We start from the raw sequence: 24,871 nt of genomic DNA, 5'->3' as shown, positions 1-24,871 counted from the left end.
GAGTAAACGCTAATGCAAATTTACAATGCATTTTATTAATTTATTAATTTATTAATTTTCTATTTTACTTTATTTTTTGCAATTCAACGTGAATTGTGTTGCAAGGAGCGTTTATTCAACGGAAATGTGTTTCATTACAATGCTGTTACAAATCATAATTTACAATAGAATTTATGAGTTTTGTATTGAAATTTTACCATTGAAAAATGTGAATTTTCTGACTATATATTAACAAAGTCATTATATATATTATATTTGATTACCTTATTCTTTATCACTAATACGTATGTGCTTACACCCTAACTGTGAAATTGACAATATTATATTTTATAATACATATTTGATTGCTTAGAGAGCACTCATTTCATATGGGATAAAAGTATTTATAAATATTATCTAGAGGCTTAAGACTTTTGTTATTCAACCATGATAACTAATCAATATGAATGTTATTGTAAACAAAATATTTTGAGGTAATGTATTTAAATCTAATCATAAACATGCTTGTTCGATCCATAGGTTTAATAAAGAGTCTATTTTATTTAATTTCTTCTATAAACACATGCACTAACATAACACTCATTTACATTACCACTTAAAAATTGCCATTTTTTTTCTTATTAAAATCACTGCTTAATATTTCTTTTTGATATTACAAATTTTTTAAAAGTAATTTTTTTTTAATTTTTATTAGTTAGATTTGAGGTTAAAAGCACCCAACACAATAATTAAATATAAAAAATTAACACAATAATGACATGTAAAAAAAGTAAATAATAGAAAATATTAATTGTACTCTAAAAATATACTTTGGTCACATGTGTTGCCTCTGTGTAAGGGAATGCCAAAAGGGAAAAAGCAATCAATCATCCAACACATTAGGGAGACCATTTAAGTGACTATTTGATTATATAAATATCAGTGATCTCCACTTCTAATGTAGGTCGGATTAAAGTGGATTCGGCTTTTTCTAAGTGAGATAACCAAGAAATCGATATATTTTACGTTCAAAATGGATAATGGTGAATGAGAAATTAATTCTCAAAGAATGCCATTTGAGTTGGAAATATGGTTATGAAGTGGGTTTGCATTAGTACAAATACAGCCCCCTTTTTAGAGGAGTTTGAATTGAATAACACAAAGACTTTAATTTCTTTTGTGCATAGTGTTTGCCCCCTAATACCATTGAGAGGTACCAAATAAGGTTTTAAGGCAAGCGCGCATTATGTGTGACACACAACTCGAATTTATTTTTCTTGATCATCAATTGACTTTTTTAGTTGGCATATTTTTAGAGAGTAGAATAAATAAAGTGAGAATACATAGAATTCAAATCGTAAATATTAGAAAGTAATATTAATAGAGAATTATAAGAGGGTGAGTCTCTTGTTTCGTGAGGCTGACTCAGGTCTAGATGGAAATGTGATACTTATGGTAAAATAAATTATTTGTTATTTATAAGGAAAAAATGTAATACTTTTGAGGGAAATATAATACTTTTAAATAAAAATGTAATATTTAGGAGTTGAACAATTACTTATGAAAAAAAAGTGCAATATTAATTGTGAATAAATTAATTGATTGTTACTTAATGAGAGAAAAATTAAAATATCATTAATATTTATGGAAAACTGTGATACTTTTGATGAAAAATGTAATACTCTTAAATAAAAATGTAATATTATAGGAGTCACTTATAGAAAAATTGTAATGCATAGATGAAATGTGTAATATTTATGAAAAACACAACCCATTTTATAAATAAAGATGCGTAAAATAGTTTCATAAGAGATTTTGTCATGACTTTTAACATTTTAGAATTTATATTTTGGATGAGAATGTCTAGTAGTGTAGTTAGTTGCAAATAAAATTGAATAACATTAAAAAAAAAAAAAAAAAAAACTTGCCTTTTCCATGAAATGATTTGAAATTGTTGATAAAATTTGTTGTGTATGTTTTGAATAAAGAAACATAGCAATTTCCTGAAACATACAAAACAGTTTCGGGGAAATAGAAACGTAGGATTTGGGGGAAACTTGGAGAGGGTGAAAACGTGTAAGAAGGAAGACTGGGACAACATCTCCAACCAAACCTGTGTACTGTACTCCACTCCTACCAAAACAATTCATCTTTGAAAATTAACATGAAATTACATCGCCCCCCTTTGACTTAGTCTATAACTAAATTCTTCTTCTTTTCTTTTTAATGTATGTATATATTTTTCTTATTAAAAAAGCACAGAATCATGTGACGATCTTGGAGAGTCTTGACCCAAAGGCAATTAAAAAGTATAGTGAAAAAATATCATAGTAAAAAAAGATATTTAACTTTTTATATATGTGTTGACTTCAAAATAAAAATGCATAATTCCAGATTTTTTTGGGTCATTTCTTAACCAATAATCAACTAATACCACATACCAAGATTAATTTATTCATATCTCATAAAACTTTAAAAGATCGGGACGCTCTAACTATAAGAGGCATCTTATACAAGAGGGAGTTTAAACTCTCGACCTCTCTTAAAGGATAAGAGTACACAACAACTGATGCCAACTAAGCTGGTTATTTTATTTTTATATATGACATAACTTAATGCTTACTCTCGATGACATAACTGAAGACATCTCAATTAAGAAATACTAAATTATACAGTATTAATGATATTCTCAACAAATAAATTTAACTTAAAAGATTGTACAAGTAGTATACATAGATTTAAATTATAATACAATAATATAATATTGAAATCCTAATCCATAATCAAACAAGGCAGAATAATATATGGACCCTGGAGAGACCGGGCCATGGGCAGAACAATTGACCATAGACAATTTTCACATATAAAAATGGGCAGTGGCTACACCAATTATATTCAAGAAAGGAAACTCAACAAACAATAAATTCAATTCGATCTCAAGTGTACATATAATCAAACCTTCAATTCCATGCTGCAACTTTTTTCCACGCGCTTCCATGGCTCATCAGCACATCCAAGATAGCCCCAAGAAGAAGAAGAAGAAACCTCCCAAGAAAACCGTCTTTCTTCGTTGCTTTGGATTTTCAGGCCGCCGGCGAGATAATAATAATGATAATCTGTTTTCCGGTGATATCGATAAACCCAAATCGCCGCCCTCCGCCGCCGGCAAAAGGAGAAGATGGCTTAGCCTTTCACTGTGCCGGAAGCAAAAATCTGCCGCCAAAACTGTTCCCATAGCCGACGCCACGGCGGCGCCGGCTGATGATGAGGTCAACCGCAGCAAAGAAATTCATGTTGTTAAGTCAGATAGTAGTAAGAAGACCTCTTCCAAAAACCGCCAACTTCCGGCGACTCCCGCCGCCAGCGCCGGCGGAAGCCCTCCCGGAGAAACTATCCTTCATAAGACCAGTAAGGTATGTTAATCTTCCTCCCATATACCTTAATTTTACCCAAAAAAATTAATAGTAGATCATCTGATTTAAAATCACTGACTTTAAAAATAAAGGACCTTTAAATTTTCTTGATTAAGAGATTACTTAGATTACTAAAAATTTACCTAATTTAGCAACTCAACATTTTTTTTAGTACTATTAACTCTGTTACAATGCAGTATTTGTTTATAACTACTTTCTGAACCTACTAAAGTACAAAGAGTCAACATGACCTCCATTGATGCTCGAAACTTAATATATTGAAAAAAATATCTGAATTTTTACCCCTTTTTCTTTAAATTTCTATTTTTGGCAGTTTGTGGAAAAAAACAGGAACTAACTCAGTAAACTGTTGTACTTGAATCTGTTTCAGGCTAGCAGGTACGATAAAACTGAGAGCACCATCATCGAGAAAACCAAAACCTCGGATCACTCGAACTCCACAGAACACCTCATCACGATTCATAATAAAAAGGCATCCAAGAAAAATATCTCTGCCGGAGCAACGGACGACAAGACCGGAAAGTCACAAATAAAGAAGAAAAAAACGGTGGCGGTCCACGGCGGCGATAATTCCGAAAGCAACATTGACTCGACGAGAAACCAAGATTTTACATACGGGATGTCGTTGTTAATGGTGATTTTAATAATAATGTTGTTTTGGGGGAGATTATGCGCCATTGTTTGTACGGCTGCATGGTTCTATTTCGTGCCACGAATCAAGAGAAATAATGAAGAAGAACCACCGGAAACTACACGGCGGAGCGACGGCGGCGGTGGGGTTTCTAACGACGCCCTCTATTTCAGCTCGGCGGAGAGGAAGAAGAAGGTGGTGTTGGATGGATTTCTTGAGAGAAATCATCGTACGACAATAATTTTGTAGATATCATCATATATATATATCGTTAATTACTTTTTGTCTCAAGAAAATTTGGTCACTCTTACTTTTGAATCCGAAAGATGTTTTACTTTGAAACATTTTATGTATTGGTTTATTTGGATATAATCAAGTTAACTTAGTTTAGGAAAGTTTTGGTTTTGTAAATTAAAGTTTCTTGAACGACAAGGAGTTGGAAGAGACTGTGTACAAGGTCACATGGTGTTACTTTCCAGTCTTTCCTAAATGCACTTCCACTTTGATATTTTATCTATCTTATTTATTATTATTTTTGTTAATTCAATTATTTTTTAAAAAAATTTGTTAATGGTTTTTAAATTTGTCTTTTTTATAATTAATAACATATTTAGTGTAATTTCTAAATATATAAATTTTATACGCGGATACTAAATTAAATATTATGAAAGGTTGAATTGTAAATAATTTTAGATAAATGTAGTTAAATGAACTAGACACCTAAATTGTGAAGAGAGTATGAGACCTAAATTGTGAATAAGGAACAAGTTTAAAAAAAAAATTAAAAATAAAAAAAAATTAAAAAGAGTAAGAGACGAAAAATTGAATAATTGTAAACTAAATATATCGTTGACTTTGTGGTCCAATTGACAAGGTGAACTATGATTCGTGTTCATTTTTAGTGTATTATCGATTTATTTTTTATATGCTCATTGTATTTTGATACAAATTCGTTTTTAATTAGTGTTCTACATGTAAAAATGAACCTACAATATAATACCATACTAGCTAAAATAAACCTATACTACGGATCCATCTCGTAAGATGGACCCTGATCCAATATATAACGATGGGTAAGAGACAGTACAATGTAGCTTGAGTAAAAATAATAATAACTTTTTTATGGTAACGACATAGGACATGAGTTTTACTTTAAAGAGTTTATAGTAGCTAGAGTTATTATTTTCCCTTCACAAATTTGTTAGAAAGGAAATTTGAATAGTCTATAGTAGCTAGAGTTATTATTTTCCCTTCACAAATTTGTTAGCAAGGAAATTTGAATAGTCTATAGTAGCTAGAGTTATTATTTTCTCTTCACAAATTTGTTAGAAAGGAAATTTGAAAATACAAATTGCCTATCATTTCATCAATAGAAAGAGGATTAATTAGAAGGCTGGGAATGGAGTTGGGGAGAAAATTTTGACTTTTGTGGATAATAATTAGAAGGCTAAGGCTGATTCAAAACATTCTAATAAAATAATAAAAACAATCATATATGTCCCACGTTCAAACCTCGTTTAGTCGTTTTTACCTTTAATTTCAGTTGCATATTATAAGGATTGGAACAACTGCTTCAAATATAGTATTGGGAAGTAGCAGTTGTGGTACCTCAATATCCGCAGCATTATTAACTAAATGGCAATTGGTGCATACAATACGACAACTTGCTTCTTGGGGATTTCATGGAATTGAACTTGGGTTCACGAATGCTAGCTTGTTACTTAATGCTATATATAATATAATGAATCTTAGTTGGACAAGGATTCCTTCACCCTAATTAAGGGATTAATTAAGTTGTTGTACGATGAGTGTGGTTCACATTTCACAACACACTACACCAAGGCAATTATTCATGTAAGAAGTAATATACCATGTACAACAAACTTAAAGCTAGGGTGCAAGTATTGATCCTGTTTGGTAACATAGTTGGCAATTTTAACTTATTTGATCACTATTAGATGTTTGACTTGGTTAAACAACCAATATAAGGGTGTGTTTGGTTGGGGGGTTTAGGCATAAGGTATGGGTATCAAAGTGATTGTTAGTGTTTGGTTGATAGGTTTTGTGAATGCTACTATGGGTTTGGAATACCCCATTAATGGCAAAACCCATACCCTTATTAAATAAGGGTTTCATCTTCCTTCATCATTTCTTCCCCAACTATTAATAATCATTCCCATTCCACCCAACTACCAAACATGCTAAATACTTTCACCAAAACCCATTACCCTTACCAAGTATTTGATACCCATTCCGATTCCGATTCCCATGTGCGAACCAAACGCACCCTAAACCCAAACGCACCCTAAACCCAAAATGTTAAAATTCAAAAAACAATCTTTTTCGTTCAGTTTTTTGAGAAAGTCATTTTGTATGTAATCAGATATCAATTAACATGTAATTTACCAAACATCTTTTTACAATCGGCTAATGCTATTAACTAGTCAAACCCACTAACCTAATCAGCTAACAACTATTTACCAAACACCCCCATTATTTGAGGATGTGCTCTGAGTAAATGGTACAAAGAGACATCTTGTTCTTGATTTAGTGAATGGTATAAGGAGATGACTAAAGGCTATATTTGTTCTCACTTGGGTGTGAGTGCTATGGATTAGGAGGATTCTTTCGAGGCGCATGTCAAAAGTTTCAAGTTTCATATATATATATATATATATATATATATATATATTCAATCTTTTTATGTGTGTATGAGATACAAATAATTTGTTTATTATATCATTTGGCGTTATAACTTGAGTGATAACAATAATAATCCAACCATAACATGCAATGTTAAAACTTATATTTTGAATATAATTGTGAATTGAATCTCAAAATAACAACTTTTGAAGAATAATTTACCTTATGTCAAAACGATGAAGATTTTATAATCAAATCAGTTGTGTATATTGATTTTATTTGTCAAAAGAGACAGGTCCAAACATGTGATGTGAAAAAGGGGCTTTGTTGTAGATGTGAATTATATTGGCAGTTAGAAATGTCACGTGGCCCAGTTCAAGTGCCATAATATGCGCAATTTATATCATGGACCAGGGTGGTGGACCCTGGTCTCAACTCTCAAATAGCATCGTTTATAAATTCAATACCCTCTTTGTCCCTTGTTTGTCTGGTTCGATTAATGAAGTTTGACTGAAGTTATTTATAATTTAATTTTTTATAATATTAAATTTAGTATTGATATATAAAATTTATATATTCAAACATTATATTAAAAATACTAAAGTTAACTAAAATAGTTTACATTCAATTTTAACATTAAAAGTTAATGTTATTAGTGAATAACGTTTATGATATATATGTTTAAAATTGAATGTGTCATTTGAATTTATACTCCTCTAGTCCTCTATTGGTTAATGAGACTTGTATCAAATTATAAACAATTCAATTTTTTGTAACATTTTATTTAGTATTAGTTAATAAAATTTATATATTTAGAAATTACATTAGTATATAAAAAGATAATTTAAAAATGATTTTTAAAAAATAAAATTAAGAAACAAAGAAAGTGAAATTGACCTCCTACTAATGAAAATATAAATTTATAAAATAACCTTGGGGGCTTAGCATAGTAATTTGTTGTCTGACTTAATGTCACGAATGAAAGCAACAGTGTGGGTCCGAATCTCACTGAAAACATGGATGGAATAAAGACTCAAGATGATGGAAGGTGTGGATTGAATATCTTGTCTGCGCATGAAGACTAGAGTCAGACTAATGTTTGACCTGTAGACTAATTGCAATAACGATAGGGGTGAGATCTTGTAGACTTAAGATTAGTCCGAGAAAAATAAGATTACCTACATATAAAAAATTATAAAATGTGATATAAACCATATAATTAATGCATAAATTCAGTAAACATTTAATTAAATTCTCCAAAATGATATTTAAATGAAAAAAATAAAATGAAGCAAAGGGAATATCTTCATAAATATTTGGGTAGTTAACACAAACAAAACGACCACCTTTTTGTAGATTTCGAACTTTTGGGGTATAATAAGAGTATGGTCCAATTTGGTTGTCTGCTTCATAAGTTAATAGCCACCTAACCTTCCCCTTTGGACAATTATATATTAATAAATACGAAATGGATTTAAGCATATCCACACCAACTGATCATACATAATATATTCATATTGCCCCCACCTATTACCTCACTAGATTTGTTTAAAATCATAGCTTAGAGCAACTTCACTAGTTATTATTATTTTTTTTAATGGTAACTAGGAGAGAGGAGAAAAAAAAAATATTTTGGTGTCATATTTTATTTTTTTCAATTTAATTTTTCTCGTGTGAAACAAATAATTTAACATTATAATGTTAAGCGTTGTAACTTGAGTTATAAAAATAATAATCTAAGCACAAGGTGTTAAAACTTATATTTTGAATTGTAAATAATCTTAAAATAACAGAATTTAATGCATAATTTACTTGCTGTCAAACTCATATTTAGAAAAATTAATTTGTCAAAAGAGACAGGTCCAAACATGTGATGTGAAAAAGGGGCTTGTTGTAGAAGTGAATTATATTGGCAGTTAGAAATGTCACAAGGCCGGTTCAAGTGCCATAATATGATAAGTATTTAATTTAAGAATAATGTTAACTTCTCATAAATTTACCTTCTAAGTTTATCTGCTCACATGACAAATACAATTTTTTATTTTATGAATTGGTTCACCCTACAAGAAGTTAACAAAATAAATCTACTTAATAATAATTAAATAGAGAAAACTCCAATTATATAGTGTAACATCAAAAGATAAATATTAGGAGAGAAAATTTAAGAGAAATGTTGTTCTCTAGACAGGAACCTTTGACTTGGTTGCCTTTGATTTTTTATTTTTAAATTTTCAAATATTTTTTTTGCATAATATGTCACACCAACATTTATAAACATTTCTAGGTGATAATTGATCATTTGGAACGGATTGCACGATTTTAAAATGTTCAAGGTCTAATTGTACTTAAGTATTTAAGTATTTATCAAAACAAAATGAACATTCACTTTAAAAAAAAAAAAAAAAGAAGTTAAAAAGCAGTGTTGTAGGTTTCAAACTTTTGTCTTATAAGAGCACTAGTCTTTTTTCTTTTTTTTTTTTTTTTTTGAAAACAGAGCACTAGTCTAATTTGGTTGTCTTTTTCATAAGTTAATAGAAACCTAACCTTCCCCTTCGGAGATTTATTAATAAATACGAAATGGATTTAAATACATCCATATTGCCCCCCACCTATTACCTCCCTAGATTTGTTGAAAATCACACATTAAATATCCCTCCTGCAAAATATTCAATTAAACGGAAATACTAGATGACAAGATAACAGTATTCTCAGCTATCAACATGCACTACTTTGATGAGAATTAGGAAAAAAAGATAAATATTTAATCAAACAAAAGAAATACTAGAGTACAAGATAATAGTATTACGTGTACTGCTTAGATGAGAATTAGGAAAAATAAAAGCATTTAGCTTAATAAAAAAAAAGTTCCATTTATCGTATGATGTAATATAATTCATTGTTAGATAAATTTGGTGGCAACGAACACATAGTAACGTTGAAGTATGTTGTGTGGTATGATAACCAATCACATAAACAAGAAAACCTGTAAATATAAAAATTATACACAGGGATATATTTGTAAATATTATTTTCTTAAATTTGCATAAATATTAATTATCTACTAGTTTTATAATTAAAAATATTACTACGTATATTAATAAATAAAAATAATACACTAAATGCAAACTCCAAAATATTAATAAAGACTCCAACTTAGCTTCATGTAAATATAGGCGAACAAATGAGAATGATGCAATTTTTTTTTTTTGGAGTACTACCGTCAATACCGCCTTTACTGAAGCTCGAACCCATAACTACCCATTTGGTAGAGCCACTTCACGCTGCTTGACCACAAGGTCATTGGCAAAATAATGCAATTGGTTATATAGGTCTTAAGATTAGAAAACTTATTTAGTTTTAATTTAGAATTTTCATACTTTGAAAGGAAAAAATGGGATTTAAAAATATTTATTTTTAATTTAGAATTTTCATACTTTGAAAGGAAAAAATGGGATTTAAAAAGTCAAACATAGCTGATCCACCTCCTCCTTGCTAGTGGTACAAATCATTTTCTAAGTATTTTAGGCAAAACTTGAAGCCCAAAGACCTAAATGAAGAAGATAAGATTAACATTTGATATTCTAAGGTTGTAAACTAAGAATATGATAGTCTAAGAATGCTAAAAACATGATGACATGATAAAGTATCATTTACTCAATAAAATTCCAAACAGAAAGTGGACACATACCATGTCACATAATCTTTAGGCTGATTGAACATAATGGAATGCATGAACATAAGAGAAAGCCAACTCATCAAAAAATTTTAAAATAAAGTAAAAAATGAAAATCAAGAATGCAACACCATCACACTAATAAGACAGAAAAAGAATTATCCACTAGAGCTATTAAGATATGCATTTGTTTAGGAAAAACAGGTCCCATGTTATTGCAAATGACATCAGAAAACATAGCAGCAATGGTCCAATGGAATGATCAAACAGCTTTTAATTATTAAACTCCATAATCCAAAACATCTTAAAGGGAACACACTTGCGCCAATAGTTATACCATGGACCCGGGTCCACCTTGCAAGGTGGACCCATCACAATTTACATAGTGAATGTTCACAATTCAAATTGTGAACATTCAGTATGTAGAATTAGTTGTGAACATTCAGTATACAAATTGTGAACATTCAGTATGTAAAGTCTACTGAATAATTTGCCCACTTGAGCTTGCAATCATAGTCAAGTCATTCAGGATTTAGATGTCATGTCAAAACGTAGATGTATGTTAATAAGAATCTAGGGTAAAAAGCTAATAACTAAACAAGCAAAATTTTGTGGACCTACTTTTGAAAAGATTTGATACCAATTCATTATATTGATGTCAATCTTAGAAAAGAGATGTCTCATTTCCTTTCTTGTCACCACCAATCTCAAAATGCTTGCACCTCTGCACAACCAAATTCCACCAATCCAATTGAAATCATCAAATATAGACGAATGCAAACCAGAAAGATATGAAAATGTACAAAGCTTACAAATTCTAACAACTAACCTTGATAGCATGTTGTGAAACATGTTTGCAGCCTTGGCGCTGCAACCTCAACACAATCTTCTAGGTTGTTTTTGCCTGGTTTAGAGGAGGTAGATAAAAGCATCATTAGCCGTGAAACTGCATTGCCACACAGCCAATGCTATATATTTCCCTTACGTTGCACTAAACCAATTCTCAATATTTCGTCATTTCTTTCACTAAACGAATTTTCAACATTTCCCCAATTCTAGAGATAATAGATTAGAAAAGCTTCATATCATACTTTCTTGTGGAATGCGATCATAACACTTCCCCTGAGCAGCAAGGCTATCTTTCCCCCTTCTTGTATTGGGTGACCTTGTGCAAGGTGCGCTTTCCAACACTCCTTGGATTTGCAATATGTCTTCTTCGTTTTTGGAACATTCACCTGTAAGATTCAGGCAACCAATCAGTCTCTTACACAGCACATAACAAATAATTGCATTCAAAAAAAGAAACAAAGAGAAAATGCATAACTCAGTAATTAGTATGAACAACAACAGCCTTTGTGATTGGACAAATTGCTCACAGTTACCTGCCTCTAAAAATGGCACTGGAATTTGTTCTGCTTTGTGCAAAGGCTTCTGCTTACAAAGCAATAATAGAAGTGAATGCTACTTCTGATAAACTCAAATTTCCAACATGTGATGTAAGCTGATATTAGACCCTTTCAATGAGGTCATTCGGTCATGTTACCAATTTCTGAAATATGGAGATGTTCAGGGATGCGGCCATCTTCAATTAGAGTTTTTACATCTGATGAAGTCCTTGGATCAGTGAACATGATTAGTATTGCATCTTTAAGAACTGAATGGTACTTGTCACTTAAACCGGGGAAAATGTCCTTCTGGACCATCCTTCCTAACAAGGCATAAGCTGCACTTGGATTTGATTTGGATATAAAAGCATTAATTAGGACTATATAGATGAAAACATCGGGCTCCATATCCTTCTCTTCCATTTCCAGTAAATAAACCAGAGCATCATCTGGTTTGCTACACTTGCAAAGCCCATTAATGATAGCCACAAAAGAAATCCTATTTGGAAAGCACCTTTTGCTCTCCATTTCAACCCAAAGCTTCATAGCATCATCTGGTTTTCCAGCATTGCATAACCCATCTATTAAAGTAGTGTAAGTAATGACATTTGGTTCCTGCTCGTTTTCAACCATCCTCAAGAAAATTAGGATAGCTTGATCAATATAACCACTTTTACACCATCCATCAATGAGTAAGTTGTAAGTTACAACTGAAGGAACAAGCCCTTTATCCAACATCTCATTCAAAAGATCCTGGGCTTCCAGTACTCTTTCAGTTTTACATAGCCCCTTTACTATAACATTATAAGCAACCACATCAGGGCAATAACCACGCACACAAATTTCTCTGAAAAGCTCCATAGCTTTATCCATTTGCTGAATTTTCAGGAGGCCATCTATGGCCGCTGAATAAGCAACCACATCAGGGAGGAAGCCTTCTCTAACCATTTCAGCAAGGAAATTACATGATATGACTGCTTTCCCATCTTGGCAAAGTGTCTTAATAAGCAATGTGTAGTTTTTTATCCAAGGCTCATGACCATTCTCACGCATTTCCCTCACCATACCAAGAGCCTGTTCAACATCCCCTTGCCTACATAAGTATCTAAAAATGGAATTGTATGTAAAATGAGTTGGCTTGAATCCTGATTCATTCATTTCAATCAGAAGCCTACGACATTCACCCAAGCGATCCAAACTGCTTAGACAATCAATTAAAGTATTATACAGTAGCACACTGCGTTTACAACCAAATTGATCCATATCTCGAAAGAGGATGAGAGCCATATCTAATTTATCAGACTTGCACAAACCATCAATAACAGTTTCAAAAGACAAGGTATCAGGGTGAAAAGTTTCCTTCATCAAGAAAAGTTTATCATCATAAAAATCACAGTCATATTCCATTCCCATTGTTGCTCGAAGTAGATGATAGGCTTTATCAGTAGAACCTTTATTAATTAGACCTTTTAGAACAGAATTGTAGATCAGAATCTTTGCTTTTAAATCCAACTTCAGATTCCGTATCTTCAGCAACTGGATCATATCGCTCTCTTCAGGAACACAAGATAAAAGCTCAGAAATAATTTTAACATCAGGGTTTAGACCAGATTCATTCATGACTCTGAATAACTGCAAAGCTTTCTCGGTCTCCTTATTCCGGCATAGCCCTCCTATTAAAGCACCATAAATCGCAATATCTGGGGAAAATCTCAGGTTCCGCATTTTATCCAATAGTAGCAATGCCTTGTCCATTTTGCCAGCCTTCACAAAGCCATGAATCAAGATGCAAAATGTCTTTTCACCTATGTTAATATTAAGTTCTTCCGTCCTCTCAATCAACTCGAATGCACTGCCTACCTCTCCCCACTTGGTAAATGACACCATCAAGATACTGAGTACATGGGCATCTACCCATCCCTTCTCGTGCATCTGATTGAAAATGTTCAAAGCATTTTCAAACTTCCCTGCATTGCAGTAACAATGTAAAACTGGAGTCAAAGCATATTTATCCAACACCCATCCATAGTCGTGCATCTCAGTCAACCTCAACTCTATCATAGCAACATCACTAGACTTCGAGATGACCTCCAACAAGCAACCATAAGTGTACTTATTTGGGATGCAAAGACCCAACCTCTTCAACTGATCAAACAACATATTAGCCTCCTTAACAAGCCCTTGATTACCCAAACACCTCAGAAAGAAACCCAATGCCCCAGGACTCATATAACATCCAGATTTAACTAACTTGCTGGCCAAGATTCTCAGTGGGTCATTTTGTCGAGCACGTGAAAGGATTTCGGCCATGGCATTGAAAGTGTAACAATTATGGTTATACCCCTGTTGATTCGAGGCCCAATCAAAGAAAATTTGGGAAATTCTCCAACTCCTGAGGCTTTTCAGAACCGATTCAACAATCTTAGGAGTGAGCTTTGATCCCAAGTCCAAGAGTTGTTGATTTTCCGAGGCGATGGGATGCTTTGTGAATATTGAAATGAGGGTATCAACAGTATTGAAATGTTCTGGACGGAGAAAATTATGGGAATTGGTGCAAATGGGTCGCAAGAGTCGAGTCAAAGAAGCGCTTTGGTTGAGTTGCACAATGAGTAGCTTTGTTGTGGTTGTTGTTACTTTGAAGACAAGGAAATGTGTCATTTGGGTTCTGTATAGTGCAGCCATTGAAAACTGTACACTGTTTTGGAGAGGATCGGCTTTTCTGCGCATTCAGGAATGCAATGGCAGTCTTTGCTTTACTCTTATATGAAAGAAATCCATCTACTGTTTTCTATAAGAGAAAATATAGACAATAAAAGGATTAGACTTCATAAGATATAAAGTACAACTATTTACAGAAAATAGAGATCCTGCCAATGTTGTCAAGCACTACTCTGTAATATTAAATAAATTCAACTCAACACAAGTCTAAAATAATGATTCTAAGATTGCTAGGCACTTGGGAGAATCAAACAGCTCCAAACAACAGAATAACAGTAACTTGCTTTTATCTATCAAACCATAGCACTTTCTAACATACAGAAAGCACAATAAATTCAAAATTCTACATAAAAACTCAGACTTTAAAAATCTAAAAGAAAATGGAGAACATACTTATGACAAACCAATATACATAGATATACAACTCATTATTTACTTTGTAAATTTCTCAAAATGGAAAGATAAAAATTTTTATTTCTCCCTGTACGTTGGAAAATTACTAAACCAATTAAGGACAGATCTCGCCTGCATTTTTTCTGTAATTAATATTTAAAAAATAAATTAAAATGAATTGGTCAACAAAATAGAATGTTGATAATCTCAAATAAAAGCGTAACAAAGGAAGGAATAGAGATTGATTGGGAAGTGGGAACCATGGTTGCCGAGTTAAAGGTTAGAAAAATACTTGTCTCTAAGCTGAGGCTGCGCAAATTAGCGTTGGCCATGAAGCAGGGAATATATAGGGGCATATTCCCTGAACCCAACCTGACACCCTCCCCGACTTTGGAGGAAATATTTTCCCCATCCCCACATCCGTGGGGATTTCCCGGGGGTTCCCAGAAAAATCCACTGGGGATGGCTATTCCCCTCAGGGAATCCCTGTCTCACATTTCAGTATATATTATACTCCGTACATAAAAGGGACAAGTAACATTACATGAAAGTGGAAAACAGCATTTGATCAAAGCCTAAAAGGAATTTAATGCAGGTATTGGAATCATTCCATTTAAAAGTCAAGAGTGTTATTCAAATTGCAAGTATCAGATTAATAACATAGCTATGAAAGACTGAAAGAAACTTACAAATTACATATTTGCATCACTGAATTAAAGAATTTTGAACAATGGGATCAAAAAGGAAAGATCATTAAAAATCAAAACAGTTCAACTACAAACTACATAGTGTCTGTTGAATTATTGATTAAAAATTCAAACCTACTGCTGATCTAACAAACCATCAGAAACCACTCGCAATTAAAAACCTCAATTCAGTCAATTGACTAACAACTACTGCAGTTCACAACTTCACATGTTGACCCACTGCTCATCTCAGCGAATTTATAATCCTCTGCTGTAAAAGTAACATTATATGCACTAAAGCCAAATATACATTAACTAAATATACACTTCTCATCTAAGGCAAAGGCGTCCTTTTTAAGATAGATAGTGGAACCTAAGAAGGATGGTTGGTGGGGAAAATGGATGCTGATGTTACTCGGGCTAATTGTATAAATACACAAAGCACATTTAACCAATTTAGTCTGGCATTATAATGCCAGAGCCAATTAAACAAGAAAAACAAAAAAACTGAGTTCGAATTATATGCTCATTATACAGAAAAAATCAGAATTTTTAAAATTAAATCAGCTAAATTTAGAATTATATTATATATATGCATAACATTATATCCGAAAATCAGAAAAAAAATATCAAGAAAAATCAGTAAAATTAAGAACAAAAGAAATGTACACATCATTATATAAATACACATTCGAAAAACAGAAAATGTCGAGAAAAATATACGAACATTCAAAAATCAGAAAAAATCAAGAAAATTCAGCGAAAATAGGGGGGAAAAAAACCTGCGTGGTTGCCTCCAGATTTGCTAAGGTTTTCCAGCAGTCTCCTCTAGCCGGTGGCCATACAGCTATGGCGCTGGCCGCCGGTAGTGGTCTTCCGCCTGGAGGTCTCCTCTCGCAGTCTCGGCAAACTTAATTGCTGCCTCGGTGAGCCGTCAGTGGCGAGGTTGGATCACGGCTGGCTGCGTCGATGGCGGTCGGCGCTGAAGGAGTGAAGTTTAGTGTGGCGGCGACGCCGCGTGGCGCTGTGTGAAGAAAGTGCTGATTGCTGAACTCTGAAAGTTTACGTATGGGTTGGGCCTGATAATCTTTCCTGTACTTGTAATTTGAGGCCCAATTAAGTATCTCAAGGCAAAATGTATCATGGACCAGAGTCCATGAAATTATGAGTCCTGATTTACAAAGATAATATTGTAGATTCATAAAAATAAAAGAAATAAGGGTTAAATAGGCCATTGAACTACACACAAAATTGTAATTAGACCATCGAATTAAAAAAGAATGTAATTTAGTTCTTGAACTACATAAATTCATGCAATTAAGTCCAAATTGACATGTTTACCTATAACTGTGCTGATGTGGCGGTTACCAATTTTTAAAATAATTTTAATTAAATTTAAAAAATCAGAAAAAAAAAACAAAAGAATTGCCGGTAATGAATCGTCTTTTTGTGATTTTTTTAAAACTCCCGATAAATGATTTTTGTGACTCTTTTTGTATTAATTAAATAAAATAGAATAATTAAGTACAGGATCCGTACTATATTTAGAAGCAATTAAATATATGTAACCATAATTAATTATGAGCACGAGATATGTGTGTCTAAACAGAGGTTTCATTTTGCTAGACTTTAAGGAATTCGAGCACGGAACCTACGTCGGCATAATTAAGAATCAATCAATTAATCATCCTGTTTTGATTATCCTCCACAATTAGTACTCAAATAGTTCAATCTTGGACGTTTTGAAAACTGTATGTATAATATTCTTGTCCAGGCGAAATCCCTCACCTCAATGATCAACATCCTAATTGACAGAATTATAGAATGGTAAATTACAGTAACTCAACGGCTTATTAAGTGGGAAAATCACTACTCAATGCTCATCCTCACAAGAAGGCGAAACTTTCGTGACTGTTAAGGCTCGATCATACATGTACATATGTATAATATCCTAATATCTTATCAAAACAATATAATATATTCTCAATTTCTCTTTTTGGGCCATAAAACAACAAATTAAAATAATCATTGATATTCACCAAACGAAACGTCTATGTTCATCTCCCTAGCTAACTCATGCATGCATCAGCTTTGATTTGTATATACCATATAGAAACAAGGCCACAAGGCCAGGCCAACAAGAGGTTCAAGGAATTTGGACTAAGGGTAAGATTTGACCTTTAATTATATTTCTGATCTGATCTGTTTTGAAGGTATGGTTAGGGAATAGAAGGCATATATTATCCACATGTTTCATCACATGGCCTCTCCATCTGATCTTTTCATTTGTATTAAAACATCTGAAGTGTCAAGTTTCTGTCATCAATTTGTTGATGGAGCTAAAATATCTCCTGTCACCAAGGAAGTAGGAACTAAGTACATAACTAGTGTGGGTTTCGTGTTATCTTGTCGAACACTTTGACCGGTCTAATAAGTATAATTAATACAAAAAGTCAATCGCCCACTCGTAATTACTAATGGCTAGGGTATTTATACATAAAAAGGAGAGTTTGGGGATATATAGGAACATGGCCAACAACTTGTTGATAGTCACTTCTAGCTGTCTTGCGCATACTTTAATTTCTATTAACTAGTTTTGATGGTGGTGAAATTGGCTGGTTAAAGATTATAGAACAATGCTAAATATCTCTACGAAATTTAGTTATTATTATTATTATTATTATTATAATATTAAATTTCTCAATTTACGCTATATTAATTAAGTCCACAGAATCCTTGCTCAAGAGCGTGGGAGGAAGTCATTTATTTTTTTGTCATTTCTAATGTGGCAATTTTTCATTAGCTGAGATTTCAAATAAAAAAGAAGAAAGTTAAAAAAAATAATAATAATAATATCTAACCACACAAAAATAGCCATATCAAGAGTGACAAAAATTGTGTGACTTTGTAAAGATAGGAAGTATTTTCCAAGATCATACTGTCACATGTGGCAAATTGTACTCTGGACCATGAATAAATGCTCCTTTTAAAATATGTCGAGAGTAAATTATTTGTGTACTGAAAATTCATTATTTGATAGCCTATCAAATAATGAATCTTCAGTTCACAAACAATGTATCTTCAAAAATAAATTTTTAATATATAAAAATGTACTTTTAGTATATTAAAAATATTTAGTATATAAAAAATGCATTTTTATGTCAGTGATCCACCTTATAAGGTAAACTATGGTCCATGATTGATCACATGTGTTCTTTTTATTAAATGGGCCTACCTTCACTCCTTAGACCCATCCAGCACTAGGCCCTCTTTGCTTGGGCTGGGTCAAGGACTATTTACCCCACCGCTTGTTAAATGGCAAACATGTTTCAGTGTTCCTGTGAGAAATGCTTATTCTACTTCAAATTAAATCACTTTTTAATTAAGTTTAACAAAATTTCTTTCTTATACTTAAATCGTTAGATAGATTAATACACCAATATAAATACAATCTCTACCTACTCAATAACACTTAAGTTGATAGGATTAAAAATATATAATATAAATATAAATGTACATGGTAAAAATTTAAATACCTAATCAAGGATCTTTAACTTCAATAATAAAACATTTCATAATTGATGGTAATAATGTTATTGAATATATTTTATGTATTAGTAAACATAGGGTAACAATTGTGTGAGACCGTTTCAAGGGTTTCAATCCGTGAGACAAGTTGAATATTTGATTAATGAGTTAAATCTTTAATTAATGGATCGGGCCATCTTTGATATCATTAATCAAAGATTTGACCCGTCTCACGGATTGAGACCCGTGAGACGGTTTCACACAAGTTTTTGCCGTAAACATAAATAATTGTATTACTATGATTTGTGTATAATAAACAGAGTGTGTCCCCCTCTCGCTTCACGGGTTAGCTTTTATACTATAAACCTGTAACGGTTACAATAATGATAGCAACAACCTCCTAATAAGTGACACTGTCATCCATAACTTATACCTTTAATGAAGCAGTGCTCTTAATGCGTGAACTCTTGTAACCGTTCCTCCTGTTCTCTAATCCTAACTGTTGTTTAACTTCTTGGATGGGCTAGACGCACTGGGTCGAATTTAGTACATACCTTGTCAAATTATTCCATCAATAATGTTACGTGTTTTAACATTCTTTAGATATACTTTTGAACACGCATTATATATTTATATAATTATATTACGGCTTACAATACATTCAATGTGATGTCATCATATATATGAGAAATAGCAGGCAAATATAACTATTCAAGGCATGAAAATAAGTATTATTTCAAAAAGAGAAAGAGGAAAGAGTGTGCAGTTGAAAAACTAGCATGGGACTTAATTGCATGAGGCTATTGAAAGGCATTTGACAATATAATGTCCGAAGAGGACCTACAATTGCAAAACGACAAATCTGTCGACAAATAGAAGGGTTTATTAACAGGAATAAGGTAGTGGTTCAGAATAATACGAAATATATAATTACTTAGGTATATTATTGATATTTTTAATGTATGTTAATTTTGAAAAAGAAATATCTATATCATTCTGATCTAATCTTCATTCGCATATGTGTTCTTGTCTTTGTTCAAAGAAATGATTGTGAGAACACTGTCATCGCTTTTGGTACACTCTAGTGATAGGGGACATGAAATCGTATTTGGCATAAATGTCCATTATTCAAATTAATTATGACTCAACTTATTACTTCTCTTCATTTAATTGTTTTGTACGGATAGTGTCAGGGAGAGCCATATTTACAAATAATAATAATAATAATAATAATAATAATAATAAATTTTTGTATAAATTGATTAAGACCTTGGCGGCTATTCTTGTTTGGACTTGAAGTTTCTTGAGAATTCTCAAAAGAGATAATTATTTTATTTTAGATGGGCATAAAGACAGGGCCGAATTTTAGGATTAGAGAATTGATCTGAATTATCCAACGATTACAAGAGAGAGAGAGAGTCCTTATAGTACAGGCTACTGATGACTCTCCTACTCTATAGGCTAGACTATTAGACTAAGCTACAGCCACTTAAAGTAATAACATATAATAACAAATAATAAAGTGTAACAAAATATAACATGACTCACATTTAGGGCGTGCAAGATGTGCAACTGCACAGGGCCCCAAAATTTTGGGGGCCCCTGGTCCAGCCCTAGCCGAATAGTTAGTATATATATTTGTGATTATATTGGTCCAAAATTAAGTTTTTTACATTTTTCTCTTTGCAATTTTCTTCAATTTGCAGTTTATTTATACTTTGATAGGGGCACACTTAATTACTAGCACAGGGTCCCGCAAATAAAAAACCGGCCCTGCATAAAGATGACAATACAAGTTAATCCTATATGCATGGACCACGGCTAGAAATTAAGAGATTTTCGACCACTTGAAAATGTTCGGAAATGACCTTAATTTGGTCGAAAACACGTGTTCTGACTACTTTTTTTTTTTAATCGTTTTGGGTATCTAGAAAAATCTTTGTCACTATTTCTAATCATTGAAGAGAGTGGTCAGAAATAATAGCGACCACTATTCTAAAGTGGTTGAAAAAAAATGACCACCATAAGATTGGGTGGGGATTTAAAATTTCCGACCACCATGGTCGGAAATTTTAGACCCAAGTTATGTGGTTTTATTGTTTGTTTGGTTTCCGACCATTGATGATCAGAAATAAATAAGTAATTTTTTTAAAAAAAAGTTACAATTTCAATTAACACTTTTAGACAAATTATCCACTACTTTTGCAATTTTAAAACAAGTAGTAATTATGATCCATAACAATACAATATCGATCACTACAGTGATTATATATTTCGATCAATATCAAATTTAATTACACATAATGTTTCGATTCTAATATCCACCTGCAGAAAAATTAGTTTTCAATTCTAAAATGCTACTTTACAAATCAAAATATTTCTTACATTTATATTCACGTACAAGTAGCATCACAAAAAAAAAAAAAAAAAGAAAGAAGAAGAAGAAAAAGAAGTTAGAAACTTTGATATGATCTATTCCGCTTGTGAAGGAGATTGTATGCTATCATTCAATTTGAAGTCATCTAGCGCGGCCAACGCCACTGTTTTTATGGCTACTGGCTCTATGCAAATTAGGATCAATTGATTGGAACCACTGCGGATTTGCACTAAATACAACAAATTGAGATTCAAGTCTTCGGTTCCTTTAATTGCTTAATTTGTTCCTTGCACGTGAGGATGATTGTCCATATTTTGAATTCCTTTATCTTGTAGCTTCGGGAAAGTAGTGTTGGGTTTTCGGTATGGATCCAAAAACACACCCTTCTTTCTTGAAAACACCGGCCGTCTAGTACCATACAATTGAGTTTCCAAGCTTTGATTGAGTTTGTTGTTTTTGAGCTACATCCTCTTATATTGAAATACATTTTTTTTTAACTTATAATATAAAAGAAAACAAACATATAGCATTTGATTATTAACAGTTGAAATGAGAGTGACTAGCCCAAATCCATATATAAACATGTCAAACGCCATAAATGTCTACAAAACAGATATTATAGAAAGAGAACATGAGTGGAAGTGATGATTATAAATATTAAACTAAATGCATATTATATGTATTTTCATTCTACAGTAGGTTCATAATATTCTTTCTATATGTTCATAAAATTAAAGCTTAATATACATAAGCATTATTATACTATGGACACATCATGCTTAATAATATTCATCATGTACTAGATTCGTAATATTTGTTCTATATGCCAATAAACATAAACCTAATATTAATAAACACTCACCTAAATGTACATCATATGTATTTCCATTCACTGTACAGTAAGTTTATAATGTTCTTTCTATATGCTTATAGAAATAAAGTTTAATGTATATAAACATTATACTACAGACGCATCATGTCCAATAACATTTATCATGTACTATGTTTATAATATTTGGTGTATACATCCATAAACCTAATTACCTAAACCTTAATGTCCATAAATGCTAAACTAAATGTATATCATATGTATTTTTTATTTACAGTATTGTATGTCTATATATAATGTTCTTTTTGTATATTCATAAAATCAAAGCTTAATGTACATAAGCATTACACTAATGAGGCTTTTGGTGGGATGGAATTGTAATTCCATTCCTAATTTCCCATCAAATTCCATGGAATTTATAATTCTATTATTTGGTTAGAGGGAATTCCAATTCCAATTCCTAGGGTCTCCCCTCTCCCCAATAATTGAAATTCCACGGCAAATGACAACTGTTCCTATTATTATTATTGTTGTTGTTGTTGTTGTTGTTAATAAGGGTGTTTTATTTTTTATTCACTTCTTCCCTTTCAATTCTCACTAATTCTATTCCTACATACCAAACAATGAATTTTGAATTCTCATCTTATTCTTTTCCAAGGAATTACAATTCGTTTCCTTTCTAATTCTCTCGTTCCAACCAAACGCCCGTAAAGTAATGATTTTATGTACTTATAGATTTGTTTAAAAAATAGAAAGTATATCAATATGAGTATCATTTAAAAGATTTCAATTATATCTTTTTAATGATATATTATATATATATACATTAATTTTATTTTTATTACACATGACCCACATTAGTGTTCCAACCCATTGGGCATCACTAAACTAACATAGTGGGCGTGGTTTGGCAAAAATATTTACAAATATTTATATAATCAAATTACAATTAAGTGAAGAAAAAATACATGGTAGAATATTGTACCATGAATCAACACTCTAGCTAAGATCTCATGAAACAAGAAGATACAGAATTGCAGGCATACAATATATGTTACAAAAATTTCAGAAGAAAAACGACTAATTTAAAGAATCTGCACTTTGGAATTTTTCAATAAAAAAAATCTTCATAAAATCCTCCAAATAAACCCAAAATCCAGGAGATATATTTCGAATCTCCCCACAATCCACTTGAATGGACCTCTTCTATTTGTCAAGGCATCATGCCCCTCCATTAACCATAGGGTAGACCTAAAGGGTATCCTCATCCTCTCATACTAGATAGCGAGAGACAAGCTAAGATAAATGGATAACGTAGAGAGTTAATACTGTCTTTTATTTATTTATCATTGAATTGAAACTTTATTTTTACATACGAACTGAAGTACTAGTTTGCAATACTTCAATTTAATTTTGTAAATACTAATTAATGCAATTATTAGCAACTCAAGCAAGAAGCGTTAGTTTCTCTTTAAATAAGGTTTCAGACTTTCAGTTCAAATCTTATGAAAGGTCTTTAAAGAGTTCTTAAATAAAATTCGAAGTAATTTAATTTTAAATTAAATTATTTAAAATTTGTAGCAATAATTATAATTTATATATTTTTCTAATGTTATAATTTAGTTGTTATACCATGGACCAGGATCCACCTTATAAGGTTTCAAGTCAACTTCTAAAAACACAATTTGCATTCTGAAATTAAAGTTCATAATTCCAATACTAAAAATACATAATTCAATATTATTTAGGACTACCTAAGACTCACCTTGTGGACCCTGGTCCATGGTTTAACAACTGATGTCTTTGTGGTTGGGCCGCGCGTGGGCCACATGCCAAGTCCATGGTCTAAACGGTGCCGTTTCTTTTATGAAAAGAAGCGTCACATATTCGCGTCGTTATATGTAAAGTAACTCTATTTGTGTTAACATATTTAGTTTTTTTTTTTTGAGCACTACTGACTCTGTTACAATGTAGTATCTGGCACAAAGAGTCAACAGTTGCCTCCACTGAGGCTTGGACACCGGGTGCCACTAAACCAAAAGGTCTTTCAACACAACTACAGTTTTATTTCGACATAACTACAATAATTTTATTCGGCATTATACACTCAAATATGTGAAACTGTTATTCAGTTTCATTTTATATACACTATAGTTTCATTACAACACAACTATAGTATCATTTTGGTATTACTAAAATTTTATTGGACAATATACACTCAAATTAAATATGTGAAACTGTTATTCAGTTTCATTTTATATACACTGCAGTTTCTTTCAATACAACTACAATAATTTCATTTCGATATAACTACAGTTTCATTCAACATCATACACTCAAATATGTGAAACTGTTATTCAGTTTCATTTTATATACACTATAGTTTCATTACAACACAACTACAACATTATTTTGATATAACTACAGTTTCATTGGACAATGGATACTCAAATATGTGAAATTGTTACGCAGTTTCATTTCAACACAACTACAATTTCATCTCAATTCAACTACAGTTTCATTTGGTAATATAAAAACAAATGTGAGACAGTATCATTTCAGATAAACTGTATTTTCATTTACAGAGCTCTGTTA

General features: G+C 31.9%; 2 protein-coding genes across 3 annotated transcripts; one reads left to right on the top strand and one right to left on the bottom strand.

The window, feature by feature from the left end:
- Positions 1-2,873: 2,873 nt before the first annotated feature.
- On the top strand, positions 2,874-4,555 carry LOC116013864. The gene is made up of 2 exons (XM_031253821.1): positions 2,874-3,392; positions 3,784-4,555. Exons 1-2 carry the CDS (start codon positions 2,976-2,978, stop codon positions 4,291-4,293), a joined length of 927 nt encoding a protein of 308 aa, XP_031109681.1. The 5' UTR covers positions 2,874-2,975; the 3' UTR covers positions 4,294-4,555.
- A 6,064-nt stretch (positions 4,556-10,619) lies between these two features.
- LOC116014319 (putative pentatricopeptide repeat-containing protein At5g08310, mitochondrial) lies at positions 10,620-16,591 on the bottom strand. 2 transcript variants are annotated; one of them, XM_031254349.1, is made up of 5 exons: positions 16,325-16,591; positions 11,743-14,533; positions 11,452-11,595; positions 11,190-11,264; positions 10,620-11,084 (listed from the first exon to the last, which is right to left on the bottom strand). In XM_031254349.1, the coding sequence occupies exon 2, from the start codon at positions 14,470-14,472 to the stop codon at positions 11,887-11,889; it is 2,586 nt and encodes an 861-aa protein (XP_031110209.1). In that variant the 5' UTR covers positions 14,473-14,533; positions 16,325-16,591; the 3' UTR covers positions 10,620-11,084; positions 11,190-11,264; positions 11,452-11,595; positions 11,743-11,886. The 2 variants fall into 2 exon arrangements, with proteins under 2 accessions (XP_031110209.1, XP_031110211.1); XM_031254351.1 differs by lacking the exon at positions 16,325-16,591 and adding an exon at positions 15,149-15,309.
- Between the last annotated feature and the right edge of the window lie 8,280 nt (positions 16,592-24,871).

This window comes from Ipomoea triloba, chromosome 3, assembly GCF_003576645.1.
Source record: "Ipomoea triloba cultivar NCNSP0323 chromosome 3, ASM357664v1".
NCBI lineage: Eukaryota > Viridiplantae > Streptophyta > Magnoliopsida > Solanales > Convolvulaceae > Ipomoea > Ipomoea triloba.
Note: the sequence above shows the minus strand (reverse complement) of the source record. Positions and strands in the feature narration are given on the sequence as shown.

What these genes read in the sequence shown, in the direction of transcription:
- LOC116013864 (XM_031253821.1), top strand. Translation starts at nt 2,976, where the DNA reads ATGGCTCATCAGCACATCCAAGATAGCCCCAAGAAGAAGAAGAAGAAA. An exon ending in TCCTTCATAAGACCAGTAAG is followed by an intron (nt 3,393 to 3,783) that starts GTATGTTAATCT and finishes AATCTGTTTCAG; the next exon opens with GCTAGCAGGTACGATAAAAC.
- LOC116014319 (XM_031254349.1), bottom strand. Translation starts at nt 14,472, where the DNA reads ATGCGCAGAAAAGCCGATCCTCTCCAAAACAGTGTACAGTTTTCAATG.